Source organism: Vidua macroura, chromosome 1 (genome assembly GCF_024509145.1).
Source record: "Vidua macroura isolate BioBank_ID:100142 chromosome 1, ASM2450914v1, whole genome shotgun sequence".
Taxonomy (NCBI): domain Eukaryota; kingdom Metazoa; phylum Chordata; class Aves; order Passeriformes; family Viduidae; genus Vidua; species Vidua macroura.
This window is the reverse complement of record NC_071571.1, coordinates 68,802,682-68,818,193: the sequence shown is the minus strand read 5'-3', so window position 1 is coordinate 68,818,193 and position 15,512 is coordinate 68,802,682. Positions and strand designations below refer to the sequence as shown.

At 42.0% G+C, this 15,512-nt stretch overlaps 1 protein-coding gene and 1 long non-coding RNA gene across 4 annotated transcripts in view; both read right to left on the bottom strand.

The window, feature by feature from the left end:
* F13A1 (coagulation factor XIII A chain) overlaps positions 1-2,352 on the bottom strand; it is a 59,491-nt gene extending 57,139 nt beyond the window's left edge. The window contains exons 1-2 of one of the 3 annotated variants that reach the window (XM_053975672.1): positions 1,974-2,352; positions 478-631 (exon numbers count right to left, since the gene is read on the bottom strand). In XM_053975672.1, coding sequence (XP_053831647.1) covers positions 478-631; positions 1,974-1,976 — 157 coding nt within the window. In that variant the 5' untranslated portion in view covers positions 1,977-2,352. Of the gene's footprint in view, positions 1-477; positions 632-1,557; positions 1,634-1,973 lie in introns of those variants that run through there. The other 2 variants (XM_053975677.1, XM_053975686.1) reach the window with 2 other exon arrangements.
* A 1,329-nt stretch (positions 2,353-3,681) lies between these two features.
* The window catches only part of LOC128806274 (uncharacterized), a 56,756-nt gene continuing 44,925 nt past the window's right edge, over positions 3,682-15,512 (bottom strand). Inside the window, exon 3 of the long non-coding RNA XR_008436756.1 lies at positions 3,682-4,872. This is a non-coding gene — a long non-coding RNA (uncharacterized LOC128806274). The remainder of the gene's footprint in view (positions 4,873-15,512) is intronic.

Sequence of the window (15,512 nt, the reverse complement as noted above, 5' to 3'; positions counted from 1 at the left end):
TTTTTGTGAGTGAGCTGAACATATATAGCAAAAGTCTTCCCTGCCAGATAACATTTTGCAGCAGTTTCACAGGCAGTTTAGGGCCATATAAATGAGATGGGCCATTGAGAGAACAGAATCCTTCTGGCCCTTCACTCTAATGCTGCCACAGCCATGCCTGAAGCCAGTAGGTTCTTAAAGTGACTTTGTGATTGTGATCAAACTAGAAAAACCCATTCTTGCCTTTTTTTAACCAGTCCCACAGTTCAAGCTGATAACTGGTCACTCAACTTCTTTGCTCCTCACTTTCCATACCCATAACCCATGGTAACACTTCCATACACACAGGTGGTTTCAGTAAGTTTTCCCATGAACAGCAAGAAAAACTGTCTGAATTGGAAAGACGAAAGGAAAAAGTGGTTTGGATTTAGTTCACAGACCTGTCCTAAAAGTATGGAAGATGTAAAAATAGATTTACGGCATAATTGTACACGGTACCTCTAGGATTAAATCCTCTAGGTATCAATCCAAAAGCTTCCATCTCAGGAACCTCATTTTCTTCATCATTGGAGTAGTTTGGTGGGATGGCTCTTCTCCCATTCAAAAGATGTTTATTCTCCACATTGGTGCTCGTTGTTTCAGACATCCTGTGCTAAAAAAGTTGTAATAGCATGAAAGAAAAAGTGCAAGGAAAAAGCAAACATGAGCTAACATGGCACATGCAAGATGGGAGAAGCCAAAAGCAATGTGGGGTGCCAGTGAGCTACACATTTTTAGACTTACATAAATAAAACCTGAGAGGCAGAAAACATCAGTCTAATGATAAGTACAGCTCTCTAAGGATTGGAAGGTATTTTGTGTTCATGAAAACACATGAATAAGAGAAGAAGGAGGGGGCGGGAGAAGGAGAGTCTAACACAGAAGTATTTGCCTAGGAGAAGCAGGACACTAAAAACATTAGGAAGTTTCAGGTAAAAGAACTGGAGAATCTTTCACTCTCTCATCCTCCATAAAAGCATTATTGCATCCAAAATAGCAAATTATATTTTCAGAAAGTGCATCACACACTACCTCTCCCCAATAAAAATGACATTATAAGTCATACTGCAATCAAGCCAAATATTACAGCCTACAACAGTCTGTGGATGATAAGTGGAGAATTGTATTTTTGTCCCTATGCACACAAACACCCAAATATCTACAGGGCTAACTCCTGCACCCAGACAATCCACTTTTGAGAAAAAGAGGGGGAGGGGGGAAGAGAGAGGGGGGGGTAAAGAGGAAAAAAGGAAAAGAAAAAAGCACTTATCCACTTATTTCTCTCCCTCTAACGTCCTTAAGGGAAATCTTAGATGTAGGCTGATCAGAGACTTCTTTTTGAGCTACTCAAAACTGCTTTCACATCTATTTCAGTGTAAGCATATAGCAGTGAAAAAAGCCATGCAACCCTTCTAAGAAAATATTAATGACTGAGAAGAAAACTTCTTTCCAAAGCCCCTGAAAACAGCAATTTAAAATGTAGCAATTATTTAATAGAAGTAAGCTCTAAAATGAAGCTCTTTTAGTTATCAAGGATACCTTCTTTTCAGATAGTCTTTTTTTTTTCTTTTCTTCTCCCTTGCAGAAATTCTGCAGTGCAATAGAAGCAGGGAAAATGTTGGGGGCTTTTAAGTAACCTCTGTATATCCTCCTCCTTCCTGTTGCAATAGGACAATGCTAAAAGGGTTGCCAAGCCCTCCCAGTGCCACCTCGGAGGATCTGCCACCACAGCTGGCATGTCTTTTCCTCTTCCCTCCCCTCCCTGCCTTTCTTACCCCAACTTTGCTCACCAGGAGCATTTCAGGGTGTTTGTGCTAAGGAAACTACTTGGCCATTGAAGTTTCAGTTCTTTTTGAGACAAGTAGGAGTGCTTATGGTACAAAAGCACATGAAATGGGAGACTGGAAGGGATTTTCTGAGGCACGTAGTCCAAGAAGCCAAGAAGCCATGCTTACCATGTCGCCAGTCTTTGGTGGTGTCTGCCTCAGGGAGCCTGTGATGCAGCTTCAGGTGCTGGTTTTCAGGAGTCCTCCCAGGCAGACACAGTGATGGTTCCCTGCTTGGCCCTCACAGCAGTCCTTTCAGAGGACTGCAGGACACATGAACTGGAGAGCTCATTGGCAGCCCAGCTTTTTCTAGAGACCTTGTGCTGTCCAGGACAATGAAGGTGTTTTGCACTACACAGCTGTATTTGGGTCAAATGACCTTCAGCTTTTGCCCATGATGAAATGTGCATCACCTGACAGGTCTGGGGCTGCACCTTGTGGGAGCTTTTTAGCATCGTATCAACTTTCTTCAGTTTCATCAAGCTCTAAGCTAACTGGAGACTGTGTGGCACCTCCTGTCAGACATAACTCCACAGGCCAGTGGAGTTACATGGAGAAAAAGCAATGGACAGGGAAGAACTCAGGCCTGTGTTCTTCCAGCTGCTGCTATTTGGCTGCAGAGGTAGAAACCACCTACTGAGAACATGCATGGGCAGTGGAGAGCCCCTCTTGCACACATGGCAGCCACCTACTTGCCTCTGCATCTGCAGGGCAGATGAAGGAACAAGGAGACACAGTGAAGTCAACCCTGTTGTCTTTCAGGCAGCTGTGACTTCCAGCCCCCTAGCACCAGAGAATCCTCAAACTTTCACTGGCTAAACATCACTGAAATCAAGCCGGGGGCAGAAAAGGAGAGAAATGGGTCACATAACTGTCATGGGAAGCGAAAGTAAATAATGTGGAAGCGTATCCCCTATCCCTGGGGATTTCCCAGCCACAGCAAGGTAGTTCCACAGGGGTCAGGACACATGCAGAGTGTGGGTCAGAGATCCGAGCTGGGCACCTGGGAGCAGCATGACTGCACCAGCATGGCATTGTAGGTGGGATAAGGAGCTTGCTAGGGCTGATTGCCAAGGCACAGCATGGGGCTGCAGCAGTTTCGGGGGCAGCCTGGTTACCTGCACACAAATATTGCACTATGCTTTCTCACAGCTGAAGAGTATGAGAAGACTGCTGAACACTGTTTGGCTTGTAGCACAGAACGCCACCAGGCTGGAGGGCTCCCCTTCCCCTGTCCTGCTCCCCCAGGAGTGCAAGCACCCTGAGGGGACAGATCTGATCCCATCACACACATCCTGAGCTGCAATTGCCATTGACTCACTTTTACACAGATGGGCCCTGTGGTAACCATCTGGAGGGCAAACAGCACCCCTGGCACGGGGGAACACAATGAACTTCCTGGGGGAGGAGGCTGGTTGCCAATTTTCTTTTCTTTCTTTTTTTTTTTTTCTTTTCCCCCTTGCATCCACATTTCTATGTAGCATGTTGTGCTTTGTGCCTCTCTCTCCCACTTCCAGCCAGCACTTCAGTTCCCAAAATTGCAGCTGCTGCAACGATGTTACAAAAACTGATATAAATATTGCCTCAGTGCCATGCCTGCTGGAGGCCTGCAACACAAATAAGAAACACCGTCTCCCAAGGAAGTCATGTGCTTCCCCAAGTGGCTGCGGTGCTGTCAGAGCCAGGAGGAAAACTTTCCTCAGAGCGAGGACTGGAGCAAGCAGATGCAGCAGAGCAGATCCCTGCACTCCAGCCATTGCGCCTGAGCAGGCAGCGCTTGCAGATGTCTCCTAGCGCCCAGGCACATCACCCTGGGGCTTTCGGCAGAAGCCACCGACCACGCAGAACATGGGGAGGCCAAAATTTTTGGTGGCAGTGGCAGGAGTGGGACTTTGCATCCAGGGAGAGTAATGTTTTGCAGGCTCTTATTTATTTATTTTGTGGGAAGAGATGTAAATTCATGCTTATGACAGCTCCAGATGGCAGGTATTTTCTCATTACCTTGACTTCTTAGCATTTGCCATCCCTTGCCTATTAGACTGCACTGGCCTTAATTTAACTTCCGTGGTTCCAAACTACTGACGTCAGGGCTGATGCAGGAGGGGGTATGGAAAACACAAAGCCTTGATTTTCCTGTAGGGCGTTATGTTTAATGAATGATGCACTGGGATGACCGGTGGAAGACTGCGCACTTCTGCACAGTAGCCTGTGGGGAACTGTGAGCCCATATCCATTTCTCAGAGCAGCCTTCAGATGCTTGTGGCCTTTGCCAAAGACCTTTGCAGTCACAGGCACCCTTCCCACAGCAATAGACTTTCGATGATGGACAGCCCTTCTTCTCCAACCCCACAGAAAAGCCCTTAAATGGGTACAAAGCTTGCACCATAAAGGGTTATCTAAAATGTACTTTCCTGTTGTTGCCAGAGCCACAGTTGATCTATTCCAAGTCCTCCCATGCCAGACAAGAGTTTGTGGGAGAAAAACCACACAAGTCAGTAAAGCTTTACAGCCAGAGGAGAGGGTGTGCCAAGATCTGTCACAGGCAAACTGATAAACCAGGTGCTCACATAAATGGGTTGCTGTGCTGTGTGCCAGTGACTAGATGGGAGGGATGTTTTGCCTGCTGTAGCTACACCAAGCACTCCTCGGGAGCAGCTGAGCATTATAAAGCTCTCCAACAGGGTGGTTTCATTTCTTCTTCTTTTTTAAAAATATCACTCCCGTGCCATTTGCATCATAGATGGACGTACAGATGCACTGGATTATACTACAACATGTGCACAGGTGTACCTGCCAGGACATCACCCTCAAGAAACCAGACTCTCAACTCTGGCCTTCTATACATAATAATACATAATAGCACAACTCTTGTCATCTTACAGCTTTACTTAGGAGCCTGCACTCTTTCTTAGATGATCAAGTCTTGTCTTTCCTCTTCCTCTGCATCCGTACTCGTCTCCCAGGAATTCATGTTCCTCTTCCTATGATGCTCTGCCTCACCAAGGCTGCAGACAGAGAAGAGCAGATCCTAGAAGTAAAAAAACCAAACTAATAAAAATATTCTTTTTAAACAGAAGGAAATTTCAGAAATCTTAATTTGGTGTTTTTGTTTGCATATTTTGCGTTGGATATTTTAAACAAACAAATGCAGTTAATATATCTGTCTGTGTGTAACAGCAGCTCTGGTTACCACACAAAGAGGAATATATTTTAAGTTAATGCTGAAAACTCAGAAGGCCCAGCTCTGAAATATGGTATGTGTATACATGTCTCTATGTGTGAAAGAGGGGCAGAGGCAGAGAGAGATAAAATGGCAGCTCTTCAGATGGTAGAACATTTGGAAGGGGATATAGGGCCAGTGTTTAAAAGATATTGTTGCAAATGTTTCTGTTGTAGGAAGAAAAATACCATAGATGTATATATTCATACACATATTCTGCTAGAAAAACACGGCTTAGGAAATTTTACTCTTCTCTGGAAAATTGTTATTCCAAACTGAAAGCCTAAATTCAAACTGTAGATCTTTACAAGCATCTACATCTGTGCTTGCCATCTTAGGCTCCCTTTATCCTCCGCACAGATCTAGTCTAGGCAGTGATTCATCTCCTCCTACAGCAGACATGTAAATAGGTCAGATGAATCATGGCCTAAAAGTGCCTGCTCCCTGTATTGACTGCAAAGGGAGCTTGGGGTGATGGGTTTTGCCATATGTGTCTACACTGCTGATGTCTGCAGTGAGGGGAGATATATCCTAGGCTAGGTACAGAAACAGAAAAACATTTTATTTTGGTTTTGAGACCTGACTTTCAAGTGCTAAATTATCCTTTGCTTTTATGGAAATATTGCTGCAAGTCACTATCAGTGATACACAGTGTATCATTCAATAATTTTTTTTCTATCAGAATATGTGTCTGCCACTGCCAATTATATAATATGTATTTCTTACAGTAAATGTCAGATTACAGTAAAGTACATAGAAGCTCAGGAAAACACAAACATCTTTTTATACTCATTTGTGAAGCTGTTCTGTTTCTTCAAACAGAAATATAACGATACCATGTAGTAACTGCAGAAAAAAAAATACTATTATGAACACAGAATCCAGGTTCCCACTCCTATTATTACTCACATCCGAATCCAAAGAATTCTGTTGGTTGGATACTAGAAACTGCCCTAGTTTCTTACAGGAAGAGTAAGAGAGGAGCTAAGCAAGGGCAGAGGGGTCTGTCATAAGGGTCAATATTCACAGTCTCCAGCTAAATTTATGTTTTGCTAGAGTTGAGGCCTTAAAAGATGAAAGAACATCTCTCAAAAATGGGATTAGACAACCTGTCTGCTGGCCAGCTGAGCCAGAAGTTGATAGGGACACAAAGACTGTGAACCTCAGATATTTATTTCAACCCCAAAAGAAAAGGGCAGGACATCCAAGCAAAGCCATAAATACCTAAAGACTTAATCAGGAAAGGCCATTTTAGATGAAAAACTTGTCTGAATAAATTTCACCACAGGTGACATATGCCTTGACCACAGAAAGTTTCCTCTCTAAAGCAATTGTTTCAGTCTTCTTAAGCCCACCTACACAAATAAGCCCTTGGCTTGGGGATCAACTCTACTTGATCTGTCAAGCAATGAGGCTGAGATAAGAGATTGTAACTTGAAGAGCAGGGGACACAGAGAGGAACAGATTATGATTCCCATTCATAGACTATTTCCAGTTATCTACTCCCTTTTGAACAACCACTATATCTAGACACAGGCAGAACAAGCAATATATTCAGTCTGGTAAGACTTTGTCTATCATTCTTGCTATATACTTAACAGAGCTACTTGAATTTTTCCCAGTGCATGAGTCTTCTTATAGTGAAGGCTGATCCCACATTACTGAAACTTTTTCAAGAAAATGACAATTGCTTATGGGAAGATAGTTAGTGAGAAGTTACCAAAACATGCTTAGCTTTGATTTGCAAATTTTAGCTTTTAAGTTTAAAGCCAGGCTGCAGTCCTCAGGTATTGGGATGTCCATGGCAGAACAGGCTTGAAGGTAACATTAAAGTTCCTGCAAAGACCCAGCTTGACCTTAAGTAGCTGCAGCCTAGTTCTGCACCCTGGCTGGCTGCTGCAGAGCTGCAGCCCTTAGCTCCAGAGGGCCTCAGTTATCATGTACAGCATCACATGAAAATGATGGTGCTGTGCCCAAACTACCATGGTTCCTGGACAGTATGGAATCATCTTGGATACATCAAAGTCAGAACCAAAAAGCCAAGGAAAACCCAAACCACCTACAAGCAAAAGTAAAGGGTCTGTGCCCTGCATTTCTGTAGCACTTTCAGCAAAGACCTGGTACAAGGCACTTGAGATGTCCCAACCTAAATCCAGTTGGACTGAGGGGGTTTAGCAGGTCTAGGTCTACTTTGTGCAAGATGAATATCCTTGTTTTACTGCTCATCTGAGAAGCATGTTCATGGAACATTGCATCTCAGCCAAGAAGCTAGACCAGACCACAGCTCTTTTCTGTATCCAGGGGGTGGTAATACACAACCCAGACAATCCCAGCATGCTTAGTTAACAGTTGTTTCTAATTAATTAAGTAACATATGTGGACAGGAAATATTTCAATCTTAATGTCTCAAATAATTTCAACATTACTGATACACAATGTTTCAAGTACACTCAATTACAAGATTTCTGCAATTAAAGATCTCCTAAATTTCATTAAAAGACAAAACTTTCTGTACCAGTTCAGAACGAAAATACATTTTAAAATGCCTGAATGTCTTGTAGAACAGCTTTTCTTCTTAATACAAACACAGATGTAGCCTGTAGGCCAAACATAACAAAACACTTAAGCACATCTTAACTTCAGTAGTGTAATTCCATCTTCAGGCATGTGCCTAAACCCTGTAATCGGCTCAACTCAACCAAACCAAGGCTGTACAATATCTGTTTGTACAGAAACACTTAAGCTGCCTGTTGATGTTGTATTTCTGCAACATGAAGTTGCAGTTTAACATGTACCTACTGCAATTGCTTTTTGACCATTTCAAAGATGATTGCCAGAGAGGGGTGTTGATTCATTTTTCAGTCCCAAGACTGACCTTATCAGCAAATGAGCTGAGTAATTGTTTATTCAAGGAAATGTGCAATCTTTTGAGAAATGGGTTCAAATGTGGAATGTAAAACATTGCAACTAGTTGGTTTGTTAATGGCAGATGTTCTGGAGGGAAAAGGAAAATCGAAAGAACAAATTATTATCCAGATGAAGTTCAAAAGCAATTCAAAATTAATTTCATAATTACAGATGTGTGCCAAATAAACCCATCCAGTACAAGCTGCAGGCTTTGATTTTTGTGAAGTCTGCAAGTTCTTTCTTTTGCTATTCCCACTAAAACCTTTGGAGTGTGGCTAAAAATAATAAATAAATAAAAAGTTAGATGAAATTATTGCCTTCTAAATGCTCCATATACCTGTCTCTTTCTACAGTGTTGTGCTGCATCCACAAAATTACTGTCAATGTGCACAGTGGAATACAAATACTTTTCCCTTTGGGCTTGTAGTAAGCTCATGGTTGGAATAAAGATAAAAGTCAGAGCAGCTGGGAGTGCACCAGGAGTGCAGCTCCAGCATGCATCCACAGCAAGGTCCCTGGCCCCTCAGCTGAAGTGAAAACCTTATGTTACAAAGAACAGGCATGCACAGTATTTCTCTTACATGTCCAGACTCTCTATAAATCCTGTCAGGGCTGAACAAAATCCAAGGTAAAACCATGGTTAACAGGTGCTCTGTCCTTCTGAGGCTTATCCATCCCCTCACACAATTCCACCTCTGGTGGTGTGCCCCTAACAGATCAACCCTACAGAGTTTTAGTTGTGCTATTTAGGCTATGAGCCTGCAAGAAGACATGTTAGGACAAAACTCTGCAGGCAGATATCTTGTTCTTGGTTTCTCTCTGGTCTCTGGCCCGTCCCTCTCTCAGCTGTAAAATTCACAAACCTTTACAGCTACCATAGGAATGGTATGATCTTTCATTCTTTTCCTTTCAAGCCCTTTTCTTCAACAGTCTTACACTGCTTTTGATTTGCTTTCGAAACATCAATGGTTGGTTGCTGGGGGAGCACTTGCTGCTTCACTAATAGATCAGAAATTCATCCGGAAAGTGGCAGTGCAAACAAAACAGGAATTGATTCATCTTTTATACTAAATGATCAGTTTTTCAGAAAGACCCTTGGAATTCAGAATCTTCAGACTTGTAAAATATTATAGATTGTTCAACACATACAAAAAGAAAGGGCTCACTGGTTGTTGTTGAGATGTCTTCACCCAAGTGCATTGTTTGCCTGGGATTCCTCCTGAGGCTCTGTAGTTCCTGTAACTTACACAAATAATTCCTTAGAGATGTGCATGAAACACAGTATAAAAAGCATGTTAGGAAGCTATAAAAGTGGTGGTAAAGTTAGGTTGAAGAAGTAGCCAATAGATTTTCCAGTAAGAGCATAAACATACTACAAAGGCATCCATTGGAATATACAGGTGGAAACAGGTTCTTTTAAAGTCCTGTCCCTTAAAATCATCCATGTCACCATCTTGCAGTCTGCTTTCCCACCTCTCCCTTGCAAGTCAGACAGATAATGAATGAACAGAAAGAATATCACGACACCATAGGAGTTCCTAGTAAAGGATAACAAGAATCAAGTAACTTGGGTTTCGAATGACCAATAAGCTGAATTTCTTTGCATTATACCACAGTACATTTTTACCAAGATCATGCATTCACTAAAAGCAAAGTTGATTTGTGGACCTCTGAAGGAAAAAGTTGGGACAAGTAAGCAAATTGGAATAACCTACTTGTTCAACTTTTCCCACTGGTAGGGACAATGTCCTACTAATACTTCTGTACCTGCTGACAGTGCTCAGATGTTGAACCTCTAGCTCATTGACACTACATTTTCTGTTGCATTCAATGGCAAATATAACTTCTTGTGCCTGTTACTTGAAAAATCATTAAGACCTCTTTTAAAAATGTGGCTCAGAATAAAATACTTGATTTGTGGGTTTAAAAATTATGAAAACCCTTGAAATGTGTAGAGAGGCCAGTGTTGCAAGTGTTACCTAATGAACATGACTCTAAGGTCATGTTTATTCTCACAAATACCACAGCTTTTCACAAAGGCAACAGTAATATGTATGTAAAGCTTCAGCAATAATGAAAATTATGATCTAAACTCACTGTAGCCATGATATCTTTTAGAATGAACTCCTATCAGAACTCCTCATCTTCACAGCTCTGAAGGCTGGAAACATTACACCTTTTCACGACTTTAACCATACCAAAAAAAGAAGTGCCATCTCACTGTAATAATGCTGTCTTAATTATGTACAATACTTAGCACTAGTTTTACACCAGATGAGTCATAGTAGAAGCTTGTACTTTACTGTTTGACTAAATCCCACAGCAGTTAGAACTCCCTGCAGCGAGTGCTTACCAGCTTGTGCTTAGCTCTTTTCTCAGACCATGTCTGCTGAATCCTTTGGGGAGGGTTGGTTTGAAGGGTGCTGCACTAGGATGAGCAGACACTGCAGTTGGAAATAATGTCTCAGAGTCAGTGAATATGCCAGAGAAATGTCTTCAAAGCTGCTCAGGTGTCTCTGCTTCTCCAGTCATGTCCATTTAGTTAACTGGGATTCAAAAAATGATAGACCTGGGTTTCATTCCTTTCTTTTTAAAAGCAGTTTAACTTCTAAGTATAAAGGTGTTCATTTTTTGTCATTTTGTGCTGTTTGTTGTAACAATTAAGATGATGCCAAACAGGTAATTGAAATGCAGTTATTTATGGAATCCCTCTTCACTTATCTTACACTATCTACTCTTTTACTGCTAAAAATAATCCCACAGAAGCAGATACCTGTCATTTTTTGAATAATTTTTACCACTGGGGTTTTCAACAAGATAGCATGATCGGCTGGGCACATCTTCATTTCTGCAGATTTTTTCTACTTCCTGAGTTTTGGAAATTTCCTGGCAAGCACAGGATCTTTTCCCAGGTCCTCTTAAACGCTGATGCCGTGGAGAATACTGGCTATTGTCAAGTCAGTTGTTACTTTGACAGTTCAACTTTCTTCATCTGAAACATATGAATAATACCCCTTTTGAGCCTTCATAAATGGTGCTGGAAACTTCAAAGGAAAAACACAGATAGATTAAAAAAAAAAAAAAAAAAAGACCAGATGGACTTGTAGCTGAATATACTGCAGTGTTCATTCACAGTCAGCGGGAAATGTAAGTTCCAGCTTCTTTAAATCTCTGTTTGGAAGACCATGTAGGAAATTTAATGTCAGACATCGTGAAAAATCGGTCCCATCTGCCTCCCCTCCTTCACCCAACAGATACAGACTGCCTAAGTACCTGGCTATCACAGATCACTGGGATCACTGCTGAAGCCTCTGTCTATGCAAATGACAAATATTCTGCTCATTAAACATCCCTGTAATGAATGCCCTGCTATGGCAACATCCAAGAGACTCTTGATTAATTGGAAGAAGCAAAACACTTCATGTTGAAGTAACAGCTGGTTATGGTACTTACCAGTATCAGCTGATAGTCTAAAGACATGCACCTCACCAGGAGCTTTCACTCATTATTTAAATAGAATTTGGGTTTTTGCAAACTTGGTACCTCTAAACTGAAGTCTATTACATTTGGCTAGTAGGGTCCTTCCAGTAAACAGTGTTTTTTCAAAGTCTTACCAAAATCTTTGCCCTGAAGAAACCTCAAGGAGTGGTGTGCACGCCACACTATTGTGTGATGCGAAAAGGATGCATCCAAGTGAAAGGACAAACAAGTCTTTTTGCTAACGGAAATATTTCATTTCCATTTTAGCCAGGAATGTACTAAATAATGCATCATGCCTCAGCTACTCAAAAGGTCACCTTTTGGTCTATGAGCAGCTGCAGCAGCTGTGTTCCTTCGAGACCCTGCTCTGAGCACAGAACAAAGCGTGAGAGCTGACAACAAGCTTGGGGGTATGCAGGTATGGGACAGGCTTCTGGAGGCCTCCCAGCAGCTACAGTTGAGAACCACTGCCAAATTTTCTTTCTCTCATTTTTTACTTCAATCTCAAATAACCTCCTTCCTTTCCCTCCCTTCCTAAGTAAATTAGTCATATGCAAAATATGAGAAAATTAACAGCCAACTCAGATTTTGACACCATGCAGAGACAAGTATCCATGGAGATTAGGGACCTCCTGTTCATCATTGATTTCCCATCACATTTGACAGGAAGGTACAACAAACAGAATAAACTAGTCCCCAGAAAGGCACTCCATAAGGCCGAGTTCAGCTTAGAGGCTACCGAGTCTGTTATTCCCAAACTATAATGCAGGCAAAACCCAGAGCTGCTTTAGAGAAATCCTTCATATTTGAGGCTTTCATCCCATTAATCTGGATGGAAGAAATTGGTGGCTTCTCACATATTATCTCATTATCAGGAACTCAGATACAAGTTTTGCAGATGGGAATCACTTCAGCTTTCTAGACTGGAGTGTTGGTTATAACATACAGACCACAGTTTGGAGACAGTAATTTTGAAGGGGAAAGAAAATCTGTGTCCATTATCAACCAGTTCAGAATCTGTCCTCCTAAAAGGTAGGTCAGGGTGGTACAGAGTAGACATCCTGATCAGACCCGACTATGACAGGATGGTGTGGGAAGCAACATGTTGTTCTGGTAGGATTTTTGCAGGTTTCTTTTCCGTAGATCTAATCCTGTTCCATTTCCTGAATGCCTAGATCAAAACTGCCTACAACCAGAATAGTTTTTGTTTCAAATTAAATCAAACTAGCAAGGAGAGAAATAACATCTACAGGGGAAAAAAACAAGAGTGTAACTCACTGTAAGGGCTATCTTGCATTGATGCATAGCATTCACTTCTAGACTACACCCTGGGGAGCACTTTATTTTTAAAGGTTCCACACACAACAACAGAATCATAGCGGACATACATCCAACCATATGTACCACTCATCTTTCCTTACCCAGAAAAACAAGCAAATCTTAAAAAGAGACGGCGGGGGGGGGGGGGGGGGGGGGGAGGGGGAACACCAACAAACCGAAACAAACCAACTAATGTACAAGCATTGAATTAAGTATTAGAATTCCAGTGCTTATGCATTCTTTAGCCCATCCAGATGTGCTTTCATCTCCTCTACTCACTCACCTATCAAGATTGCACCAGACCTCCATGAAAACCCTCTGAGCTCTGTGATTCCTGTCCTTGATCCTGGGTGATGTAGGATTCATTAATGCCAGCTACCACTGTTAGCTTTTCCCCACTGCAATGGCTCAGTGTCACCACCAACCAGCAGAAAACCCATGGCATGTGGCAAGGCCCTGTGGTTAAGTAGGCTGCCAGCCTTGGAGCCACAATGGGCACAGCAAGGTGGCATCTATCAAAAGACAGAAAAGAGAGAAAGGGCCCATAGGGTTCTTCAAATGAGTTGGCAAGAAAATTTTGCACTTCAAAAAACAAAAAAACAGAATACTGCAAAGCAACCAAATTCACTATGAACTGTTCTTTACAAACTGGAGGTAATAGCAGGAGTTTTCAGCCAGCCTGATCAAACTGAAACCTCCTGCTTGCTCATGTGCCTCTCTGGCACTGGCACACGAGGGCCCTGAAGACAATGTCCTGCAAGTCAGGAAAGAGCCTCATATGCCTCTGACAGCAGCCATTGTAACCCTTTTCCAGCCATGTTACCATCAGGTACGGGGTCATTACTGGAATTCAGTCTGCATCAACAGACTATAGATACAATATATACTGAACCCATCATTCAGTAGATACCTTGAATGGGGCCAGGATGTCACTGGCATCACTTAGATCATCTGGCCAAGCCCAAGCTGCACTGGCCTACATAAAAAAAGAGTAAAGAAAAACAAATCTGTTACCAGTAGGTTTAAATTGGTTCAGCAGGAGCACACACCTCCTTTGCAAAACATCTGTGAATCTGGAAAGTAGAAAAGGCTAAAGACACACACCAGTCAAGCACCATTTATTTAAAATGTGTGATCCCAAAAATAACTGAGGATCCTTTTGAGCGAGAAATCCAAGCCAGAAAGTGATAGCTGCCCCCTGGACAGACCTCAATGCAGGGTTTTATTCTGGACCAACAAACAGCTAAAGTGCTCATACTAATGGTAAAAGAATGGGAACACGCAGCCTTTGCACTCTGTGCCTTTTCTTCCAGTGCTCAAAAGCCATGTGCTCTGGGCTTCCATAAGATGATTTTAGAGTCTTTAATGCAATATGAATTCACTAAAGCACTTGACATCATTTCAACTGTTCTAAGTCACGTCCTTGGACTGCCTCTAAAAAAGTCGTCCTATCTTCGCTGACAGTGTGGGCAGCCTGGTAAGAGGAGGTTTCCAGTGCAGACTCCTGCATAATGTGCTTCAATTCAAGCAGTGACAATATTGCTCCTGCCCCCTCACCCTTCCACCCTGTTCTTCCCCCCTTGGCTAATGACATGTTTTACTTTGGCGGAGCAAACTATGCCAAATAAGTACAAACAGCTATGAGACTGGAGTAAGGGTGCATCTCTGTGAGCAAAGCAGCCCTTTCTCAGCTTCACGTTGGTGCAATGTGCTTCAGTGTGCTCCATCCCATCTCCAGGCCACCAGCCCAGCCCAGTGTTGCAGTGAGCACTACCCTTCAAATAGTATCTGCTGGCCAATTAAGATACAACCACATTAATTTTTTGTCTCTTGAACATATTTTCAGAGTTGCCCCCTTTGACTTAAGTATTTAATGAGTTGCAACCCAGTTAACACATTTGCACACACTCCCAGACACAAAAACACACAGAGTTGCTTACATATGCTTTCCTTACAGTTCTGATAATCTGGGTAATTTATTCAGTTTGGCAAAGTTTGAGTGTTTTTCCATTTCCTGTGCAGAAGGGGAGCAATGTGATTGTTGCTGTGGTGATCCTTTCCTTAATATTTTTAGCCATAATCTGACTTAAAGTCATGACTGGCAGTGGAAAGTGTAATTTTTTTAAGGCACAATACCAAAACATTTGTGAAGAGCCTTTTATTTTTCACACTGCATATTACATACATATATATATATATAAATGTATGTGTATATATAAATGTATATATAAATATATATATATATATATTCCTTGAAATTCACATTGATAAATGTAAATATGTAATATTCCTTTATCATTAACAGGCCTGAGTCTGGCCTTTCTTTTGTAAGCCTTGTGATCCTCCATCAACTTGGGCTAAAGCTTCACAGTCAGAACCTCTGCTCATTATGTTATGTTTTCAGAAAGGGACTAACTTACTCAGACATATCAATGCTGACATTAAGAACAGTTGCTTGTCTTACTTCCCCAGGCATGGGGTATAAAAATCTACCACCTTCCCTGTTACTGAGGTTAATGACTTCTCTACCGAAGGGGAGCAAAGCGATTTCACGTTTTTCCTTCTTTTAAAAGGTTGCAGAGCCAGCAATCCTCTCAGTGCTGAGAGGACAGCAAATTTCAGCTCCCTACCTTGATTTATGCCTTGATCAATGAAGCTGTTGGCAGAGAAAACCATGACACACAGTGAGGAAAGAATCACAAACCTGATGGAAACAGTGATGTTATTCCCATTTGTAGCAT